At 35.5% G+C, this 21,241-nt stretch overlaps 1 protein-coding gene across 2 annotated transcripts in view; it reads right to left on the bottom strand.

Annotated features, from left to right (window-relative positions):
• The window catches only part of Tmtc2 (transmembrane O-mannosyltransferase targeting cadherins 2), a 379,905-nt gene that overhangs the window by 27,688 nt on the left and 330,976 nt on the right, over positions 1-21,241 (bottom strand). For both annotated transcript variants that reach the window (XM_047549588.1, XM_047549589.1), the window contains exon 11: positions 17,719-17,782. In XM_047549588.1, coding sequence (XP_047405544.1) covers positions 17,719-17,782 — 64 coding nt within the window. The remainder of the gene's footprint in view (positions 1-17,718; positions 17,783-21,241) is intronic.

Here is a 21,241-nt window from a genome sequence, read left to right as displayed (position 1 = left end):
AGACGTGTAGGAAATATTTCATAGGAGAATTTCTGCAGCTTTGTTTATTACTGCAGTTGAGGGAAAAAAGGAAGCAAGTGAAATAAATGTTCGTTAATAGGGTAAATTTGCAAAATTATAGTAATATATGGGTTAAGTTCTGCTCCTCATTACAATGATCTTTGGTCATGTTTCATTATCTTACAAAGTTCAGTTAAGTGCCAAAGAGTAGTGTTACCTGTGCACAGGGAAATTAAAGGGGATTTGGGGCAAAGCATGCTGGGAGAATGGCAGTGAAGAGTGGAAGGTATGATGTGCTAGGCTTTAGAACAAATCAAGTCTCGATAGAGACGGGCTGGCTATGGTGACTAGCAAAGCACCCAGACACTTAAGCACAGCACAGAGCTACTCTTCTGCTACCCTGAAGGTATGTAAGTGGTGGAGTTCAGTAAAGGCAAGGTGAACTTGACAATCATGGAATGTTGAGGTCTTGGGGTATCCACTTTTTATCTGATCTGGTTGGATATATTTGATGCTTTACAACAGTTCAATACTTGGAGTACTGGGAGCAGGTAAAATCTGACAACTTTTAAAAAATTTTTATTTGTTCTTTTTAGTTTTACATGACAGTAGAGTTTATTCTGACATATGTATACAAACATGGAGTATATCTTATTCTAATTAGGATCCCAGTCTTATGCATGTACATGGTGTTGAGAGTCACTGTGGTGTATTCATAGACATACATAGGAAAGTTATGTCAGAAAATCTGACAATTGTTAACTTAATTCAGGAGAATGAAGTGATGAAAATTTCATCTAAGACATACCACTATGCATGAGGTCAGAAATGGAAATAGGAAGGAAGGAGCCAACTTGATCAACAGTGGGATAATGGTAAGGGTCAGTACAGGACAGTGGTGGCAGAGACAGAGGGGAGGCTGAGAGAGAGCAGGGAGGATGATTTGAGAAACAAGACACTGCTTAACATAATGAACAGAAACTGCTTTTTCAGTCCCTTGCATCAGTGTTTGGGCAGATGATGGTGCCATTCATAAATTCAGTAGAAAGAGCTGAGGTTAAAGAATCATTTCATCCAAAGAGGTTGGCTTTTTAAAATGCAGAGACTGGTGATAAATCAGTTGCAGGTCTTTTAATGCATAACAATGGAAATAGAACCTTCAATATTAAATTATAACAAATGAGTTTTCTCTCTAAAGGCCATGATCGTGACATTCCTCGCAGGATGTGATGTTAGAATAAAGTACTTTAGTGATTATATTTCATGTGATTTTTCCAAGCATAATTGGTTTCCTTCTTTGCTCTCTCAGCGAGTACACGGATTTACGTAATGTCTTCAAGACACAAACCAAACCTAGGAAAGTATGTCCACATCTAATTTTCTCTTCCAAATGCTTCTGAAAATTAGATATCTTAATACTGCACTTAAAACACCTAAACAACATTAACAACCTTATGGAATATTATGACTATTCAGAGCCCTTCTGAACCCATTATTAAGAACTTGGTGAAAAGTGAGACAGAAAAAATGCTAAATGCTATGTCGGCTATCACAAATCTAACTGCAGTCCATAAACCCAGGCCAACTGCCATCTTAGAAGACACACACTGAATCTTGCAAAACGCCTCCTGGAGCCCAGGAGGGGTAGGAAGAGCATGCACAGAAACCCCCCCAAAATAAGAAATATGTTTTTCTCTTCTTTTTTGGGGGGGTTTACTTTTGTTTTTGCTATTATCAAGCTGACCCCTTGTTTTGCCCTTACTAAGTCAAGGTGTATGACTGAAACCCTGAGGGTCAGCATCATTACAAAAGAGGCATGGTTTATGAAGGGTCAGCATCTGGAGCTTCAAGGAGCTTCTTTTGCTTACTACCACCCAATGCTTCAAAGTGAGATTGTCTCCATGAAGTTATAATGATTTTAAGGAATAGTACACGGCTTATATTTTTGTTCTTACACTCTCTCCTTAGGCATCATGCTGGCTAAAGAGCAGATCATTACTATTTATTCGATTGAGCGTCAGGATGCTTATGGTACCCAAGTGATTACTTAGTTTGGCTTAAAGTCCATATAAAATACAAAACTGTGTCTGTTGAACTGTGTATTAACTATCAACAGAAATACTTGAAAGTTAAAAATAGTAATGGTATCACAAAGCTAATAAAGGCAATAATAATTATAGTAACATTTATTGGATGCTTACTATGTGACATTCAATGTTCTCAATTCTCAAAACAACCCTATACAATGGATATAATAAAGAAACCAAGTTAATATATGTGAGGTAATACAATTAAGTGGTTAAATCAGAATAAAGCAAAAATCTCACAGAGAATTTTAAGATATTCCGGAAGAGCACAAGTTAGGAAATTTACATTCAGAAGCAATCCAAAAACTCATCATTATCACTTTTATTTAAAAAAATTGAGATGATAATGCTGATGACTATTATCCTTTTACTGAGCACTTGTTATCTTCTAGAAACTATAGTAAATGCTTAAAATTCATTAACTCCTTGGATTCTCAAAACAATTCTATGTCTCAGTTGATACTAATGCCAAGTTGACAGAGGAGGAAATGGAAATATAGAGAAGTTAAGTGACACAATCAAGGTCATATAGTACATGGTTAAGTTGGAACTGGGTGACAGAAGCAAAGCCAAGCAAAAACCAGTGGTCCTTAGTCCTAATTGCACACTAGAATTGTCTGTGGTGCTTTAAAAACCAGAATCCTGGACTACATCTTTGAACAATTAAATTCAGTGTTTGGTGAAGATCAGGTCTTGGTATGTTATAAAAGTTCCCCAGTTGATTCTAATGGACAGTCACAGCAGAGAACCATTGCATTACATGAAGGCAAAATTCCTTTTTTTATTTCCAACAAATAACGTTTGTGTACAAGGTCAATGACAGGAGGTAGATTCAAAAATCAGTAGTCCACAAAACGACTATACCACTATTGTCTTTGCTGTGGTAGGAAATTTATTAGCATTGATTATAAACAAGAAAACTGCAGATAACCTAAAACGAAGCAACCCAGAGTAGATGTAGAGTGCAGGGTTTATTTAGTGAATGTCAAAGCTGACTTTATCAGTTTTAATTAGATAGTAAATTTACCACATTGCTTCCTGAAATTGTTCAGGAATACTGTGTTAGTAAAGGTCTCGCGGGATCTTTCTAAAATTGAGCTCAAGCAAATGGATAATTTCTAAAATCTCCATTTCTTTCTGTCCTATTACTTATGGTTCTTTATTTCTGATAAGACTCAGAGAGTAATATTTTCTGGAAATAAGAAATATTACTCTCAATACAACTGAATACACACTGTATTTCCTTCATTGTTTTATGAGGATAGTTTCACAAACAAATGAAGTCCCTGAGAAATCTTGGATGTCAAACAGTTTGTAGACTAATGCAAAGTGTCCTTTATGTCCTAAAAAAAAAAACTATGCCCTTTCTCTCCTGGGCAAATCAATAGTGCTGAGAAAAATGTGAAGCAGATAAAGGATAATGCTTGATCAACCTTAACTGCTATGGGAAGTGGGAACAAATGCTGATTTCATCAAGATATTTTCTCAAAAGTGCAGTGAACGAAATGTAACCACATTCTTTGTCTCCACTACAACATTTATTTTTGGAGTCTTCAACCAATTGTACTCAGAAAAGAACTAACAGCACATGTAAATTGGGGAGGGGGTTAAAACAGAAGGCTCATCTCCAATGAGAGTGTTGATTCCATAAGTTCACTAAAAACAGACCATCAGCTGGGTGCAACAATACACATCTATAATCCCAATGGCCCAGGAGGCTGAGACAGGAGGATCGCAGGTTGAAAGCCAGTCTCAGCAACTTAGCAAGGCCCTCAGCAACTTAGTAAGACCCAGTCTTAAAATTAAAAAAATAAAACAAAAAAGGGCTGGGAATACGGTTCAGGTTAAGTAGTCCTGGGTTTAATTCCTGGTACCAAACAAAACCAAACAAAACAAAAGACAACAAAACAAAACAAAACAAAATAAAACAACAGGCCATCCCAGGCAGCCCACACAGGAGGTGCCTACAGTCAGCTTGGCCTGGCTCCCTCACCCAAGAGATTCACTGCGCCCAGCCAGTTGCACAGGGATAGTGAAAGTCTGGGGAAAAAAATACTCCCCCTGGATAGCCAATTTGTAACTTTCACCTTTAAAATTATTTCTTAGCCACAGTCAGGTTTTTGTAAAGCCACAAACTATTTCTCTTTAGTGAGCATGCCTTTCTCATCATGACGTGGTGGATACAAGACCATGATTCAGAGTTCTGACCTGTTCTTTTAGGTCCCTGACACACTTTCCCTCTCAGTATGCATGTGATGCCAGTTTTTTTTTTTTTTTTTTTAATTTCCTCATTCAGTAGGGTTTTCCTCCAAATATCAAATAGGTCAGCCATAGACAGCAGAGGGAAATAAACAAATTCTAGTCCTTTCCTCCACCCCATAAAATTGACTAATGAATGGGAACTATTTTGGTTCATTATTTATTTCCTAAATTTTTTCACATAGCCTTATTATTTTCATCGCTGAAATATTTTTATAATTTTTTAAATAAAGAAATCTTTCATAGGTAAATAACCTATGGAGAGGAAGAGATGCCCCTTTGCAGTTAATTTTCTTTGAAACCACTATTAAGTTTTCAAAAAGTCTGCAAAAAAGTATAAATCAGTGTCTACCTTATTAGATTTTTTTCAAGAGTAACATGAACGAGGCCTGTAAAGTACATTATCAAGCCAAGCAAAAATGTTTAAGGGTTATACTGCTTTTCAAATTAATAATAAAAATGTATCTTATTTAGAATATACAGCTCCAGATCAGCTGTCTCACTTACATTTGTCTATTCTATCGGATTTGTTGTCATTTCTACCATGGGCTGGGTTTCAGAATTTGAAGTTATGAACATTTAATGAAAGACCAAACTATCTGAATCACTCTAAATTTCATGAGAGTATAAATTAAAATTTGGGCTTGAAATTCACTGCAACCACTGTCTCCTGATTGTTAGAGAAAGAGACAAGGAGAACCAAGAGACCCAAGGGATACGTATCATAGGTACGGAAAGGACATGTTAAGAATCTATATTCAGCAAGAGTTAAAAGTGAACATTACCAAAAAAAAAAAAAAAAAAAAAAAAAAAAAAGACTGAAAACATCATCTTTTAAAATCTAAAAATCTCTCACATTTCTCTTGAAGTAAACCATCAAGTACAGTCTCTCAATATGCTCTTGGCAATCAGTTTTGCTGTGTTTTGGTTTTATTTCCTGCATTGTAAAATATCACCATGTTTGTGCTGAGCATCTCATGTTGTGGTTGGCTTGCGTTTAGAGGCCAAGTTTTATTGGGGTTGGGGGGAGGTGCAGGCAACATGTTTAAAATGCTACAATCACACTCAGTGCTGCAAGATGTCCACATTGTGAAAGCACAGGAAACCAGCAAAGAGGGGACAGGAGCTTCCCACAGATTCCTTCACGATATGGATTGAGCACCCAGGCACCATTCTATGTGCTTGTCACAAAGTAAAGAGAGCAAAATCTCTGACATCACAGAGCTTACTATCCAGGGAGGAGAGGCAGATCATACATGCACATATGGCAATATACAGACTAGATGATCAGCATCAGGGAAAAAGGGTACAGGAGTCAAAAAAAAAAAAAAAAAAAAAAAAAAAAAAAGAGGATGCCTTGGTGATGCAATGAATTACTGACACATGGTGCTATTTGAGCAGGTATTAAAGACAGTGCCTGCAAAAGCCATACTGCTCTTTGGAGGAGAAGCACCGCAGCTGGAGGAAAGAGTGGGTATCAATGCTCTCAGAAAGGAGCATGCTTGAGCTTAAGACAGACCATGCCAATCTTTTTACTGTCTCCATAGTCTGGCAAGTGGAATTGACTCTTTTACTTAAAATTACATAGAGATCATGTGTTAAGACTATATAGATGGATTCCTATAATGTACATACTTTAGCACTTCCTATAGACCAAGCAGTATTCTAAGTGCTTTACTGTATTGCTTAATTTCCATAACAAGTCCTCTGAGGTAATTACTATTACCACCAACTGCAGAATGGGCAAATGAAACTTAGGAATGCTGAGCAGCATACCGAAGGTCCTGGAGCCAGAGGTCAGTGAAGCCTCAATCAATATTGTGGACCATTTGATTCCAGAGTCTAAACTGGTAACTATACTGCCTAACGATGTAAGTCCATGTAGACTGCTCTTTCAAAATGGGTTATATAATTGAGGAATGCTTTGAGGTGTGTTATTTTTAACAACACCTATAAACAGAAAAATCCTACATGTTGTTTCCCAAGGCCATCACAAATACCCAACTGGCACAGCTTTGGATCTTCACAGAGCCTAGCATTTTCCACCACATCTTAGGTGAAAAAGCATGCACATATTTGAGAAGGTGATAAATTTTCATCAAAGCAGACCTGAAAATGCAAACCAAGTTTTTAATGGAATTTAGTTGTATGACATCTTCCTGCTATAGTTCCAACTACATAAACATCTTTGCCACATTCAGCAACTTCTGTTTAGTTATGAGGGAAGTACTATGATCAGACAAATTAAGGACTAAAATTAAACATTACCAATTCTGATACTCAATATTAATTACACAATAAAGGCTATGTGAGCCTATGAAGTCTATATAAAAAATCAGACAATAACATGGGAGAAAAGTGACTTAATATAGGTGAGAAATTAGAATTCTTAATCTCTTTTCCCATAAGAAAATTGGTAAACTAAAATAGGTATTCAAGTATTTGAGGTCTGTTGCTTAAGTAGAGTGATCTTCAGAAATGCATTTTTAAAACACTTTGTTTTCCAATATTTGCATATTAGCACTTTTCAAATAAAAATTTAATTATTTCTGTTATTGAATAGTACATCCAATCAAGGTAAAAAAGTATCGATACATATAAGAAATATTGACTTTTATAGGATTTGCTGATAGTTTGATAGCATACCTGTGGTTAGAAGAGTACAAATTGTAGCACATGAAACAGGAAACTAAATGAGTATATGGTAAGAAATTCTATATGCTTATTTTTATGAGTTTTATCAGAATTCTTATATAATCAAGTAAAAACTACAAATGGAATTAAAGAAAACTAGGACAAGTGTAGATTTCATAAGGGAAGATCCAATCATCTCTTATATAAGGAAAGACAGACGTAGTAATGGTAGAATAATTTAGATAAGTGAGAAAGCGACTGACAGAAGTAGCAATAATGTTCTACATGTATCCTCAGAACTTGCTGAGGTCTATTATTATCACAGTTCCAAAAACAAGATTGTTCATCCCTCTTCATATGAGTAAAACCATTAATTTTTATCAGTTAAGAATTGTTGAAAGTAGGTTACATGTATTATTTATTAAATCATTCTAACAAATATTTTCAAAATTGCTTCTATGAAATTCAGCATTCCCAAGCTAAGTAAATGATTCTTTCAATGAAACCAACTGAGTGATTAACCATTTCAAGTTCTTTTCACAAGATCTCTAACAACATCACAATTGCTCTTTTTAACTTGCCCTTTATTCTTCAAAAAGGAAACATGCATATGCTGTAAAGGTACATTTCTTGGAGTTATTTTAGTACAAATAATTTAAGAAAGTGAAAAAAATTAGAGATGAAAACCACAAAGGAATAATGGAAGTTGTGCAAACATAAAGGTCCAATACTCAAGAAAATGAGTTCTAGTCTACATTTTTAGTATTTTAATATGACCATAATGCAGTTTCACTATAAATTTTAAGACTGTGAATACTGCCTCTTAGCACCCATTGTTGACACTTGATATATAAGTAAATAATAGTTGTTTATAAGATAAAGATGGAAATATTTCATAACACAAACATTTTCCCCCTTCCTAAATATGTAGCTCTTCTTATTTCTTTTCTAGGGCTTAACAAAGATAATGACACAGTCATGTATTTAAATCCTACTCAAGTGAAGAGAAACTGTTGATTTTGACTTTTTCCAAGTGATAAGTCTAACACTGTAAAATCTCCATCTGGGAAAATTGTCATCCAGTATGACAAAGATTCTCCTTGACCAAGCATCAGACAGGCTCTTCTCAGCTCTCTTTTGGACCAGGTGTATCCCTGAGTCTTGTCTTCAGCCTGTAAAGTAGTTTAACAATAATTCTCCCAACCTGAATCTGATTACATGCAGTATCTGGTCACATTTCTTATCCTACCCTTGAGATCTGATCATTTGGCCTGCTTTCAGCAAAAAAGTCCTGTTAAGTCAGTTTAGCAAGAACTCCCTTACCCTTGGTGTCTTCTAGTAACTTTCCATCCACTCAACCCCTCACTCTGCTAGCGAGCTACAGCAGGAGAGGAAAAGTGTTTCTTCCTGCCCCCTTAATTCATTTACAGGAGTCCTTGTGACAAAAGACAGACTGACAAGTGAAAGGCACACAAACTTATTAACATTGTACCTGACTTGCGACGTGGAAGCCTTCAAAACAAAATGAAGACAATCATTAAAACCCAAGTGTTTTTAATGCTAGGACTGAAGAAGAGTAAAAGTAGCATGGGGGAAATACACAAGGAGCAACGGGTAAGTGTAGCAAACTGGGGAGAATTTAGCAAGGCCTTTATGTTCAGATTCCTCTCTGTCACTCTGTCTTTGGAGATGAGGGAACCCCAGGTATATGGAGGACACCACTCACATGAGGGTCTCATGACCTGCTTGAGGTCAGAAAGTCCTTCTTGCAGCTGCCATTTCTCAAATTCCTTTGGCTTAAAATATTCCATATACCAAGCTGCCATATTTTGTAACAGCATCTCCTGAACCCTGTCACTGTTCACCCTCAGGTGTCTTTTCTATATTTAGAGTTGAGCCTGACTTCTCTTTCTGATCATAATTGTCTTGACCCCATCACAACAGTGCTAAATAAAATCTTCCTTCCCACTTTAAAATGTGTCAGAATGTTTTTTTTCTTTTACAAGGATACAGGACTTTCAAGAGAAATTAATCAACCAGTCTGTTAGTTTTCCAGGATCTGCCAACCTATTTGTCTTTAAGTATAATAAAATGTATCTGTAGATGTAGTTTAGAGTTCAAATATATAACAATGGGTTAGGAGCAGAGGAGGAAAATCCTGGAAATAGAAGAAGAGATGCTTAGGGAAGAATGAAGACTAAACTCACAGGCAGCTTTTTATCACTTTTGGTATGTTTTGAATAAAACAACGCTCCATAAGACCAAGGATCAGAAATATGAATGCCTATGAAGATAAAAGGAGCAGAGGAGGCAAGCTAAGGAAGTAACCAAAAGGGATTCTGAAGAATGCGTAGGGACCGGCGGTGGGGGTAGGGGAGCAGCCATGAGCCCACCCTCCCAGGTGGAAATGGGGACCAGGATGGGTAGAATTGAATTTTCAAAGAAACCAGGAATCAAGTTTTTCTGGAGAAGAGAATGTGATTTTACTGTGTGGTTCCACAATTCAAACAATTATAGCTACATCTCCTTACAAAGGATACTCTGACAAAAAAATGTGAGTAAAAATAAACATGCTTAGAAATATATAATTAAGTGAAATTCCCCAAAGATTTGGATGTTCTTAAAACTATCAAACTCAAGTAGATTTTCCTTTTAACCAATAGTCACTTAAGTTCCTGCCCCAACTCTTACCTCCTCTGGGCTTTTCTGATATGAATCTGTACCCCCCCACCTCCAACACACACAGGCATTTTTTTAAAATAGTGTTTAAAAAATGATTGCATGTGGATTGTGATGCATGACAATACCCCAAGGATGGAAGAACTATAAATTCAATTTAGTTCAGCCAGACTATCTGGCCCCAGGTCTGGGCTGCAACTAGCCCACACCAGTAATTAGTCAACAAGTGGGTTATATTAACCCTGTCTTCCCAGTATGGGGCTTAGAAAATTTGATAAACAGAAGAAAAACAGTAACCACTTTAGAAATACATTTTGCTTAATTTTGTCTAACACAACGCAACTAAAATGTAAAAAAAGAAAAGTGAATGCACCAAAAACTAGAATGGGAAATATGTCAGAAGAAAAGCACTATAACTGAATAAATTGAAAAAGACCTCTATGGTTGAAAGGGGTTTGAAGGCAGACAGAGGTGGGATGAGATTAAAGTTGATCCTGTCACAACTGAAGCTCTCTGGGAAGTGGAGTCTCTATTTTGCTGAAACTAGACGAGAAGAATTAAGATGTTTGATTCCTATTGGTTATATACATAATCTAAATGCAAGGAAACCTACTTATGTGCCAAAGGAGAGCAAGAGTTTGGTCACTAAATTTGGGTAAGTGTGAATAAACCCAAGACCAAAGGTGTTATTTCAATAATATCTCTGGGTCAATTTAATAAAATCAGATAAAATAGAGTGAAAAACTAAGTTTCTCTCTTGATGGCAACCTATTATTTTCTGGGTTTGCCAACTTACCTAACTCCACTTTTTAACTACAAAATGTAAGAAACTGAAAAAAAAGTAGTGAAAGGGAAATATATTTTCAATATTAGAACATATTTTACTCATCCAATCTGGTGATATTGGAATCCATATATTAATAATGCCTAAAAGTCAAGAGATACATGGTCTGTAGTCTTCCCATGGTACAAAGCTCATACAAAGTTTTGGAAGAAGCCATATGAGTCCTCCCCCATTTACAAGAAATGTGCCTTAACTGCTTATCAGACAATTATTACTAACCCTGTCATTTTTTTTGTCTAACAAAATGATGATCTCAAAATCCCCCCACCCCTGAATACAAAAACCAAATGCCTTATATGGTCAAATCTGAATCGGTCCTGTTTAACTTAATTTCATGGTCTTTTGTTCTAATTAGGATTCAGAAATATATTTCCCATCATAAAACATCTATATATTTGGAATATTTCATATTTATTCCATTAGACTAGCTCATATACATTAATTCTCAATCTCTCCCCCTCCTCCCCAGATTCTAGTCTTGGGGGTTATTTCTTTTCCATGGCCATTTCCCCACAACCATGTTTACCACAAAATGTATACTTCAAATTGTAAGTAAAATATCACAGAACATGTGGACTTTTCCATATCACAGCTGTACTTTGTCACAAGTAAGCTCATTTCTTTGAATTCTCTTCCTATGTTCCTCATTTTTATTTTGACATATAATCATTACTAAAGAGCACAACTAGATAACATTGGCTTTAATTATATAATAAAGCTCTGAAATAATTTATATTTTGAGTGCTTGGGAAAGGTAAAATGTGCACACACAGATTTCTATGGAATAACCCTGGGGATACATTCCCTTGTAATTTATATATAATGAACACACATGAAGAAGATTTATAAAATATCATACATATTAGAAATACAAAGTATAAATAAAACATCTAGCATGTGACACAGAGAGCTGAGTCAAAACTAGAATTAATCTACTAATGACTTCAGAAATTAACTTAGAGATGACTAATTGCTGAATTCCGGGTCTCCCTAGAATGCACCTTAACTGGCACTTGCAGTTGGCACACAGATACAACAGGCCTGCATGAAATATCATCTGTTGTGCACCTCAGAGTGGTCCACACATCTCTAAGTTCAAATTCTTTTCTTTCCATGGGATTAGCAAATATTCAAATGATCATGACTGAAGTAATCTGCCCTGAGATCTACTCCCTTATGACCTAACTTTCTTCTCCTCCACATCCAGGTCTGTCCCATACCATATTTTCATAGTCCCTAGGAGAAAGCGATCCCTTAAGATCTATAATATTTCCTTTGCCCCCTCCTTACTCTTTAGTGGGACATATTTTCAATCTCATATTCAAATCTACACACAACTGTCTTTGGTATTTTATAAGTTCACACTTATTTTTTTGGTATTGTCCCTTCTTTTTCATTTATCTCCAAACTTATTTACAGAATAAGTTTTATACTCCTCAAAACCAATCCTCCATTTCCTTAACACCTTAAAAACTTCTCACATTGCTATTGTGAAAATGCACTCTTGAAGGCTACCAATGTCATCTTATTCTCTGACATGGATGGATTTTTTTAGTGCTTGCTTTCCTGTGCCTTTTAGCAGTAGTGTTCACTGTTCACCAACTTTGATTTCTATGTCCTGACTCTGTCTTGGTTGTCTTCTTTATCCTGTATTCCAAATATAGAAATTCCCAGGGGTTAGAAACTGGCTCTCTTCTCTCCTTTCATGCACCCCTTCCTTGATGACCTGACTTTTTTTTTTTTTTTCGGTACTGGGGATTGAACTCAGGGCCTTGTGCTTGTAAGGCAAGCACTCTACCAGCTGAGCTATCTCCCCAGCCCGACCTGCCTCATTTTGCTGGTACTATTTTGTTTTTGTAAATGACTCCCACATCTCTATCCCTATCTATGCATGTTCTCCCAACTGTTTATTTGATAGGAATGTTCCCTAGAAAACTAGAATAGCTACTTTTCACATGACATTGAGTCCAAACTTAAGATTTTTCTCTTTAAACAAGCTTACCACTCTGATGACCCTATGTCTATTTATGATATTTTTTCCTAATTAAATCTAAATTCAAAATTTTGGCCATTTGTTGTGGCTAACTCATTTTCCTACTCACATCCTATCAAATAATCTATTGCTTATATTTTCTTGTGTGTTCTTTTCCATTCCACTCATTCCTATACTCTAGTGTCTACACCATTATGCCTATACTATGATGATGTCCTTTTATTTATTTTCTTGCTTCTTCAAAGGCCCTATCTCCCAACTCTACATCCCTGAACACAACACACATTTTTCACTGAAGCATCTAATGGACATCCTAAGTTTCCACTTTCACTAGTCCTCCTGCTTAACAAAATTCTGGAATACAAACACCTAATCTTTATCATGACTTCCTCTGGTTTTATGTTAATTTTCAGGTCTATCTTCTGCTACCCTTCCTCTGCCCTTATTTATGTCTATGCATCTACCTGCCAGTATTCCCTCCTTTCTCTTCCTCTTGCAAGATTCTTCACCTATAAACATTCTATTGTTTCAAGCTGCTCTCAGATTGCCAACTCTGACTTGGTGCTTTTCCAGATCAATTCAGCTGCAAGTGATTTCTCCAGTGTACTTTGTTAGCACCAGCTTCTATCTCTCACTAAGCCTTGATTAGACAGCATTATTTACTGCCTTGATGCACAAGGATGGGGATGCACGTGTTCTCTCCTCCCTTACTTCCCCACATTAGCTTGTACATTTCTCAAGGTCAGAGTTAATTTTTCATAACTTTGAAATCCTATTGCACTTGGCAGAGTCTTCCATATAAAGTTGGAACTTGTTAAAAAATAAGTAGAAATGAGTTCAGACTAAAAACAATTATATCCATAAGAATACAAGTTCTGACCATTGGTAATTACATTCTCTTGACTCCAGAGTTGATAATAAGTAAAAGAGACTTTGTACTAGGTAACATTTTCACTCTTCCCATTTAAAAAATTAAAATCCATAAATTAATGCAGAATTTGGCTTAGTTCCCACAGGAAGAACAAAGCAGTTCCATTTTCATGTTCCCTGTAGTCCTCAAGAGTCAGCATTTTTTGATGTGCAAAAGTGGGTAAGAAGGCAGAGAAGATTGATGTCTTTTTAAAATAACTCCACAGAAAGACTAATTTACTTAGAGAAATGGATAACTAAAACTAGAAAAACAAAATGAATTTTGGTAAAGTTTTCCTGTTATAGAAATATCTTTTAACATAAAATGATGTCTAATATTGGAGAAACCAACCCCAAGGTCAACTAAATGAGATTTAAAAATTGGTATCTGCCATTTGTGTAACAATACCTGCATTACATACTGAAAACTAATATATAATTCTCTAGCTATGTACTTTAGAAAATGGTAAGAGTGAACATTCCTGAAGAAGATACAAGATCATAGTCTAAAACTTACATTGTGCCTATAGAGTTCTTCCATCATTTTTGCATTTGATCATTGAAATTCTTTGCGTATAAAATAATCAAAAAGTCAATCATTTTAGAGCTAATTTATTAACTAATTTATGTAGAACAATGTGATTTTTGTAGAAAACAAAAAAAAGCAAATTCATTAAGGAAAATATTAAAGAAACCAGTATTTTATTAAAAGATCTATATCCCAGAGATAATCAACAATCTTTTTAAATATGATATTAATAAGCAGTTGTAAACACACTTTATTTTGTGTAGTTATAACCTGACCTAATTGTGTTGCTAAAAGATTCTCAGAGTCTTCCTACACAGCTCCTAGTCATGGTAGTTGTAGGGAGATTTCAAAAACTGGAAGGAAATTCTTTGTTAAAAATAAGAGTAAAATTATATTACCATGTAGATGTGAAAAATACAAAAGGCAATGAGACTGCCTAAATAGAGAAGGATATTGAGGTCTGTTTGCCATGCTCTCATAAGCAGGTAACTAGAATTTATTCAGTTGAAACATAAAAATAACAAAGAATATTTTTATGAACAAAGGCAATAAACAGCAAGTTGAATGTTAGGTAGATGCTTTAATTTAGATTAAATGCAAAACTCCTAATAAATCATAGTCTATTATTTAAATAGGTCTCACAGTTTCAGAATAGAAATTTAGATTATTCCCATGGTTTGTATTTTATCACTCTTGCCTCAGTGAAACCTTACTTTACTAGACTACTGAAAATCAGAACTCAAGCCTAAAGCAGACTATGAAAAAATATATCTGTTGATTCATCAATCATAATGTCACTTATTTATTGTTAAATACGAACTTCATATTCTAGTCAAGTCTGAAAGATACTTAATTTGCTGTTACTAGGTAAGGAAAATATCATTTGAATAAATACATTTTCAACAGCAGTCTGAGTATGTTTATGAATCAACATTTTGGGGGCCTAGGAAAAAATAGCTTTGAGTTGGAGATTAAATATTGATTTCATGATTTTCTAGTCATTTAGAATAAACAATCTCATCGGTCAGGCTTGATTTGCAGTGCCCAAGTGTCTTTTTCATTTTTAGTGTAGGTCAGATAACTCAGAGAGTTCTTTTCTCACTATTCCATGATATTGTGCTGAAGAACCCCATCTGCCCAACCACTTAACAAAATAACATTAACTTTCAAATGACACAAAATGAGTAAAAGTTGAACTAAATTCCTGTATTATGTATATTTAGAGCATTAAATTAATCAGTGTAAAAAGAACAAATGAAGAAAACCTTGATCCCTGCCTTCTATGAAATACAACAAGTTTAAGACTGTTATTTCAACCCTTTTCTTAGAAAGACTGCACGAAGGTGCCTAAGTTGGATATTTACATGGTCATCCCTTCTGAACTTCCTAACTTCTTTGCATTGCTTCATTTGTTTTCCCCAAGCACTTATCTCTTCTGACATACTGTATCCTTCTTTTTATCTGCTTAAGTTAGGAACAATTGAAGTTCCTAATAGGAAGGTACTCTTGCCCATTATTTTCACTGCTATATATCCAGCACCTAGAATAAGGCCTGAGACTCAGTAAATGCTTACTAAATGAATAAGAAGATTACTGTTATTTTTGTTTCCCAAACTTCAGGCTTGAATTTTCTCCTTAATATATGATCACATTTTTTCCATAAAGCTTTCCCTTATGTACTCTTGATTACAACGTGATTCCACTTAATTATGATGCTAGATGGATCCTTAACTTATCTAACTTTCTGTACAATGGGAATCACAACAGTATCTGTGGGTTATTGCGAGAAAGGAATGAAAAAACTCAGATGTGGAACCTAGCGACGTCAGCCATAAAGAAAAATGAAATGATGTCAGTTATAGGAATATGGATGGAACTAGAGCCCTATGGTAAGTAAAATAAGTCAAACTCAGAAGATTAAGGGTTGTATGTTTTCTCTCATTGGTAGCAGCTAGAGAGGAAAAGGAAAAGAAAGATGGGGAGGATCTCATGAAAATCAGAGGAAGATCAGTAAAGGAAAGGGACCAAGGGGTGGGAAATGATAAGGGAGGGGGGAAAGACCTGGGTAGTGATAGTGGCCAAATTATATTGTTATATTGTGTATTGTATGAACGTATGAATATGTAACAACAAAATCCATCAGCATGTATAATGCACCAGTGGGAAAAAATGTGGGAAAAAAAGAACAATAGAACCTAGAAATGTGCTTGATGTATAAAAAGTGCTTAATAAATTTAAGCCATCATTGTTCCTACCATTAGGATTATTAAATTATATTCTTCTGTTGTAAAGAACTTATCAATTCTCAAAGCATCTCAATTAATGTGAAGGGAAATCAGAACAGTCATTACAAAACATGGTATCTTGTAATACGAGTACTTTAAGTTCCAAGAAATTAAGAGAACCACAGAAGCAAGATGGCCACTCTGTGACCTCCCCACTTTCTCCCCTGAAGTAGTCCTAAGATCTTCATTAACTTCCTTCTTTCTGAAGACAGAGACAGAGAAGAATCTGAGCACATAGGCCTTGCTAAGCTTCTCCCAATTAATTACCATAACAGCATACCCCTTTGTCCTTCAATTATACTTCTGTACAACCAGCCGTAAAAACACATATGTTTCCCTGTTTTTTTGAGTCTTCACTTCTGAAGTCTCCCTTGTCAGGTAAAATTTCTACTAAACAAATTTGTACATTAATGTTTTTTGTTACACAGGTCTCAGCCGTGAACCATGTGATAGGTTAAGGAAGACATATTACATTACGTTTTCTCCCCTAAAACAAACAAACAAAAACACATCCCATGTAGGTCTCTTTCAGGAGCATCAATTTTCCACTTCTGTGCTCCCAGGGGACTGTATAGCCCCTAGAGGAACTGCTACACTGTTATCATTGTATTTTAATTAGTTGATGATGTTTGGTCTTTTCTGCTACACTGTGCAGTCTTGTGGGGTACGATATGAAATCTCTGCATCCAGTCACAAAGCAGGCACTCTGTAGATGTTTGCCCAATGTACGAGCTACTGGAAGGAAATGAGACTGATCCCATTATTTGTACTCACTTCACACACGTACTTTTGTTACTGTTTCAAAATTACGTTTCTTGATATATGGTCTAGATCTGGAGAGTAGGGCCAAAGTTTTTAGCATGGAAGAATGATGCAGAATGCATATGAGAATAAAAGCAATGGGCTAGAATTCAGTGAGGTGCTGTGAATACAATGCTTAGAAGACAGATACAAAACTCATTCTTATTTTCTCAGAAAATAGCTATTCTATTTCAATAATAATGATCTAATTTATATCTATTTTATGTTACAGACGTGTGACTACTCAAGGAAAACTTGTCATGAAAACGTTTTTGATAAAGTTGAAAGGCAGTTCTTAGAAATGGGTATTATAAAGTGGAAAAGAGATACATGTTCAAGGTCTAATGTATGTGAGAATCAAACAATAGGTATTTAAAACTACATCAGAAAAAAAAATAACTTTTCAAAGAAATTTAAAAGTCATCCAAATGTAAAGTATTTAGAAACACTAAAACCTGTTTGGCAATGATAAAAATTTATAGCACTTTACACAGCTAGAAAACATCAATTTTACCTCTAGGGTTGGGGCAGTGGGGGAAGCTTGAGACTCAAAGATTTCTTTGTTGGCAGCTATATAGTTGGCATTCAAAATAGGAGATTAGGAAAAATAACCTATCATCATGATGCATCTATATCCTAAAACTATATTCAGTGAGACTGTCCCTCTGAGTAACGCTTCTCATTAGAAATGTACTTACATTTGGCCTCAGCCTGGCTGCCAGATCATAATACTTCTCAGCTGCTTCATTCAGGCTTGCCTGTCTGTTAAAGAAAGAAAAATTATATCATTTATTTTAAAATTGTAGATAAGCAAACAGAACCATCATGCAAAAAACATTAACTTTAAAAAAATTACAATCACACCAATTAAACAATAAGTTGCCCATACAGAAAACTGAGTGATTGCAATGAATGCATTATGATGTTTAAAGTATTATAAATAGAATCTCAACATAATCCTATTCAGTTGGTAGGCATTTTAAGTTTACATATTAGCAAATACAGTTACAATTTTCAAAGTTAACCCAAATAATGTTGAGACTTCAATTTTAACATGATGTCTCACTTACTTTTTAAAAGTTGTCAAAATTAATATTTAGTTGAGCTTTTATGGGAAACAGTGAACTTTGCAGGTTTTAAAAAAATTCTGTTCATTCTATCTAGGAAGTCACTGTCTCAGGGGAAACTTTGCATTTGGTGTAGTCAACAGTTTAAAAAAACAAAAAAAAAGGGCCAGAATATCCCTCTATTTGCTTTTTGATCACTAGGGTGGGTAACATGACCTAATCTCAGATAACTGAATGTTTTTACTTGGAATTTTAATTCCTGACTGACAGAAAGATGAAAGGATGGTCAGAATTCACTGACAATGGTGGAGCAATGTGGCTGTGTCCTGGTCACACTCTCCCTATAAAGGATTGCTACAATATCACACTCCCTTGGCCTTTTGGGGCTACCTTATTTCTTGTTGCTTCAAGCCTTCCAGTCAATAGTGAATTAAATTCCTTTAGCCTTCAAATAGCTGGGTTAGTGTTCTTGCTTAAAGACAAATATCACGTGGGTGGCACAGTTGACTTACACAAATAAGATGCACCTGAATTTTATGGATAAATTCGTTCACCGCCTGTTCTTGTAATTCACAGCACAAACCTAGGTTCAGCCAATTTATTAACAGAAGAAATTCAGTGTCAGGGTGTTGACAAACCCAGTTAGTCTTCAAAACACGAAATATGCTGGGCGCAGTGGTGCATGCCTGTAATCCCAGTTACTTGGGAGGCAGAGGCAGGAAGACTGAAGATTGGATGCCAACCTGAGCAACTTGATGAGACTCTGTCTCAATTTTTTTTTTTTAAAGGGCAGGCAGGTGTAGGATGACCAGAGTTCAAACCCCAGCACTATAGAAAACAAAATATGTTTTGAGATAATACCATCCTGTATCATTAGATCTTCAAAGACAGTAGATTGAAGGAGCTTGTACAGGTGAAGCCAGAATCTTGGCACCATATTTGAAAGGTACAAAAGAAATGCTATAGAAAAATTCCATGTGTGCAATGTTGGATGCACCCAACATTGATTTGACAAGAGCAATAAATGGTTGTGGGGCCTACATGTAACATGGAGTAGTGTTCTCTTAAAACTGATGTGTCTTAAGCTTTGGTGACAAGATGACAGAGGTGAGGAATAAAGATGAGAAAACCAAAATTAACTTAGTCAATTAGAAAACCACACTGAAGTTTTAAAAGAGAAGGCTAACTAGCTATATCCATAAAATTGAATTTGCACTTTGGTCAAGCCAAATAAAAACCATAAATACATACCCCATGTAACCATATAAATTATAGGAATAACTGAAGATAACATCTCTCTGGAGAGCAGGACACATTTTTCTAATTTTTAAAGGAAAAAATAATTAGAAACACTGCTATTTTTAATGGAAGTTTTAAAGAAAGTAAAAACCCTTGACCTAAGGCTCCACTGGACCCATGACATGTTACAATGTGCTGCTGCAATTTATATTCTCATAAATGTTAAAGTTCAATTTTAATATGTCAAAAAAAGTTCTTTAGTCTGGTATGAAACAGTAAAAATTCACTCACTAGGGTATTTAATGAAGGTTCCCTCCACCAAATTACAGAATGGCTTTGGTTCAGATTCATTTCGAAATTTGAACCAGAATTCATTAGGTCATGCCCTGGAAGGGTTTTCTCTAGAGGAAAATACAAGGCATGGAGGTAGGAAATTAGAGAAACTTAATACTACAAAGAAGTCAGTTACTTTGAAGCACAATCAACCAATAGATGTCGAGCATAAAAAGTACAACTACTATTAATATTCATCTTTATGGGCATTCAATTTATAAGGTAGATAAGGATCAAAAGAGAAACTGGGGAATCCATTAGATGAACTGTCTATAAAATAATAATTGAATTTCAAAAAGGTCCCTCCCAAATTATTATTAGTTTTTAAAGTTATCATATTCTTCAGTTGTTTAATGCCAGAAGAAAATATTTACGTTAGAAGACCTAATTCTTAAACTATAAGTAGGATTGATTATATTCTAATTAAATGAAAAAAATAAGATTTATTATATATCATATAACTATGAAAATTAATTTTCACTCTAGGACTTTGCTTCTATTATTAAATAGTCTTTATTGACTACTAATTAGAAGGTATTTAGGGTGCACATGGGAAACTGCAGGGAAATCATGTCAGTTGTTTCCACAGAAGGCTCATTTATGTCCTTATTTCAGACAAAAGAGAAAACTCATGAGGCACTCATGAGGACCTGTCCAATGTCCAGTTTGCACTGTATGGGATCCTTCATACTCCCCTCTGCAAGAAGCATTGGGAGTGCTTAATAAATCTTAATTTCATAGATGGCTAAAACATTAACAAATATTTGAAAAGTAAGGGAAATTAGCAATATCCTGCCAATTGCTTGGGGGCTTCTACCCATATTGTCAAGCACCTCAACCATGACATTATTAGGAGCTGACTACAGGACTCAGGTTCTCAGGTTATTAGGATATGGCTATTTAAAGCAGTTGATAAGCTGGGTATGATGGCACACACCTGCAAACACAGTGACTCTGGAGGAAGAGGCAGGATAACTTCAACTTTGAGGCAAGTCTGGGCAAATTATCAAGTCCCTGTTGCAAAAAAAAAAAAAAAAGTTGGGCCCGGTGGCTCATGCCTATAATCCCAGCCTCCTGAGTGGCTGAGGCAGGAGGATAACAAGTTCAAGGCGTGGGGATGTGGGTCAGTGGTTAAGCACCTCTGGGTTCAATCCCCAATCCCTGCTACCAAAAAAAAAAAAAAAAAGGTGCTGGGAATATAGCTCAGTAGTGGAGTGCTCCTGGGTTCAATCCCCAGCACCACAAAAAAAAAAAAAAAAAAAAAAAAAAAAAAAGCTGCTGATGCAGCTTGATATTATATACTTTTCCTACATGTTCATCCTTTCTTCCTTCACTGTTTCTTTCTTTCCTGGGACAAAAAAATTTAGTAAGTTCTCAATCCAGGAATTTATTATTTCATTTACTAATTACAACAGCCCTATGAAGCAACTGCTGTTATTAACCACATTTTAAAGATGGGGAAAAAAAAAAAAAAGCCAAAACATAGATACTTCCCTTCATACTTCCTGCAATCTCCCCATTTTAGAAAGTTAAAACATTTGCTATGGAGGAAAGTCATAAATCTCCCTCATGTTCAAGTGGA

Source organism: Sciurus carolinensis, chromosome 4 (assembly GCF_902686445.1).
Source record: "Sciurus carolinensis chromosome 4, mSciCar1.2, whole genome shotgun sequence".
Taxonomy (NCBI): Eukaryota; Metazoa; Chordata; class Mammalia; order Rodentia; family Sciuridae; genus Sciurus; species Sciurus carolinensis.
This window is presented reverse-complemented; position numbering and strand designations above follow the sequence as displayed.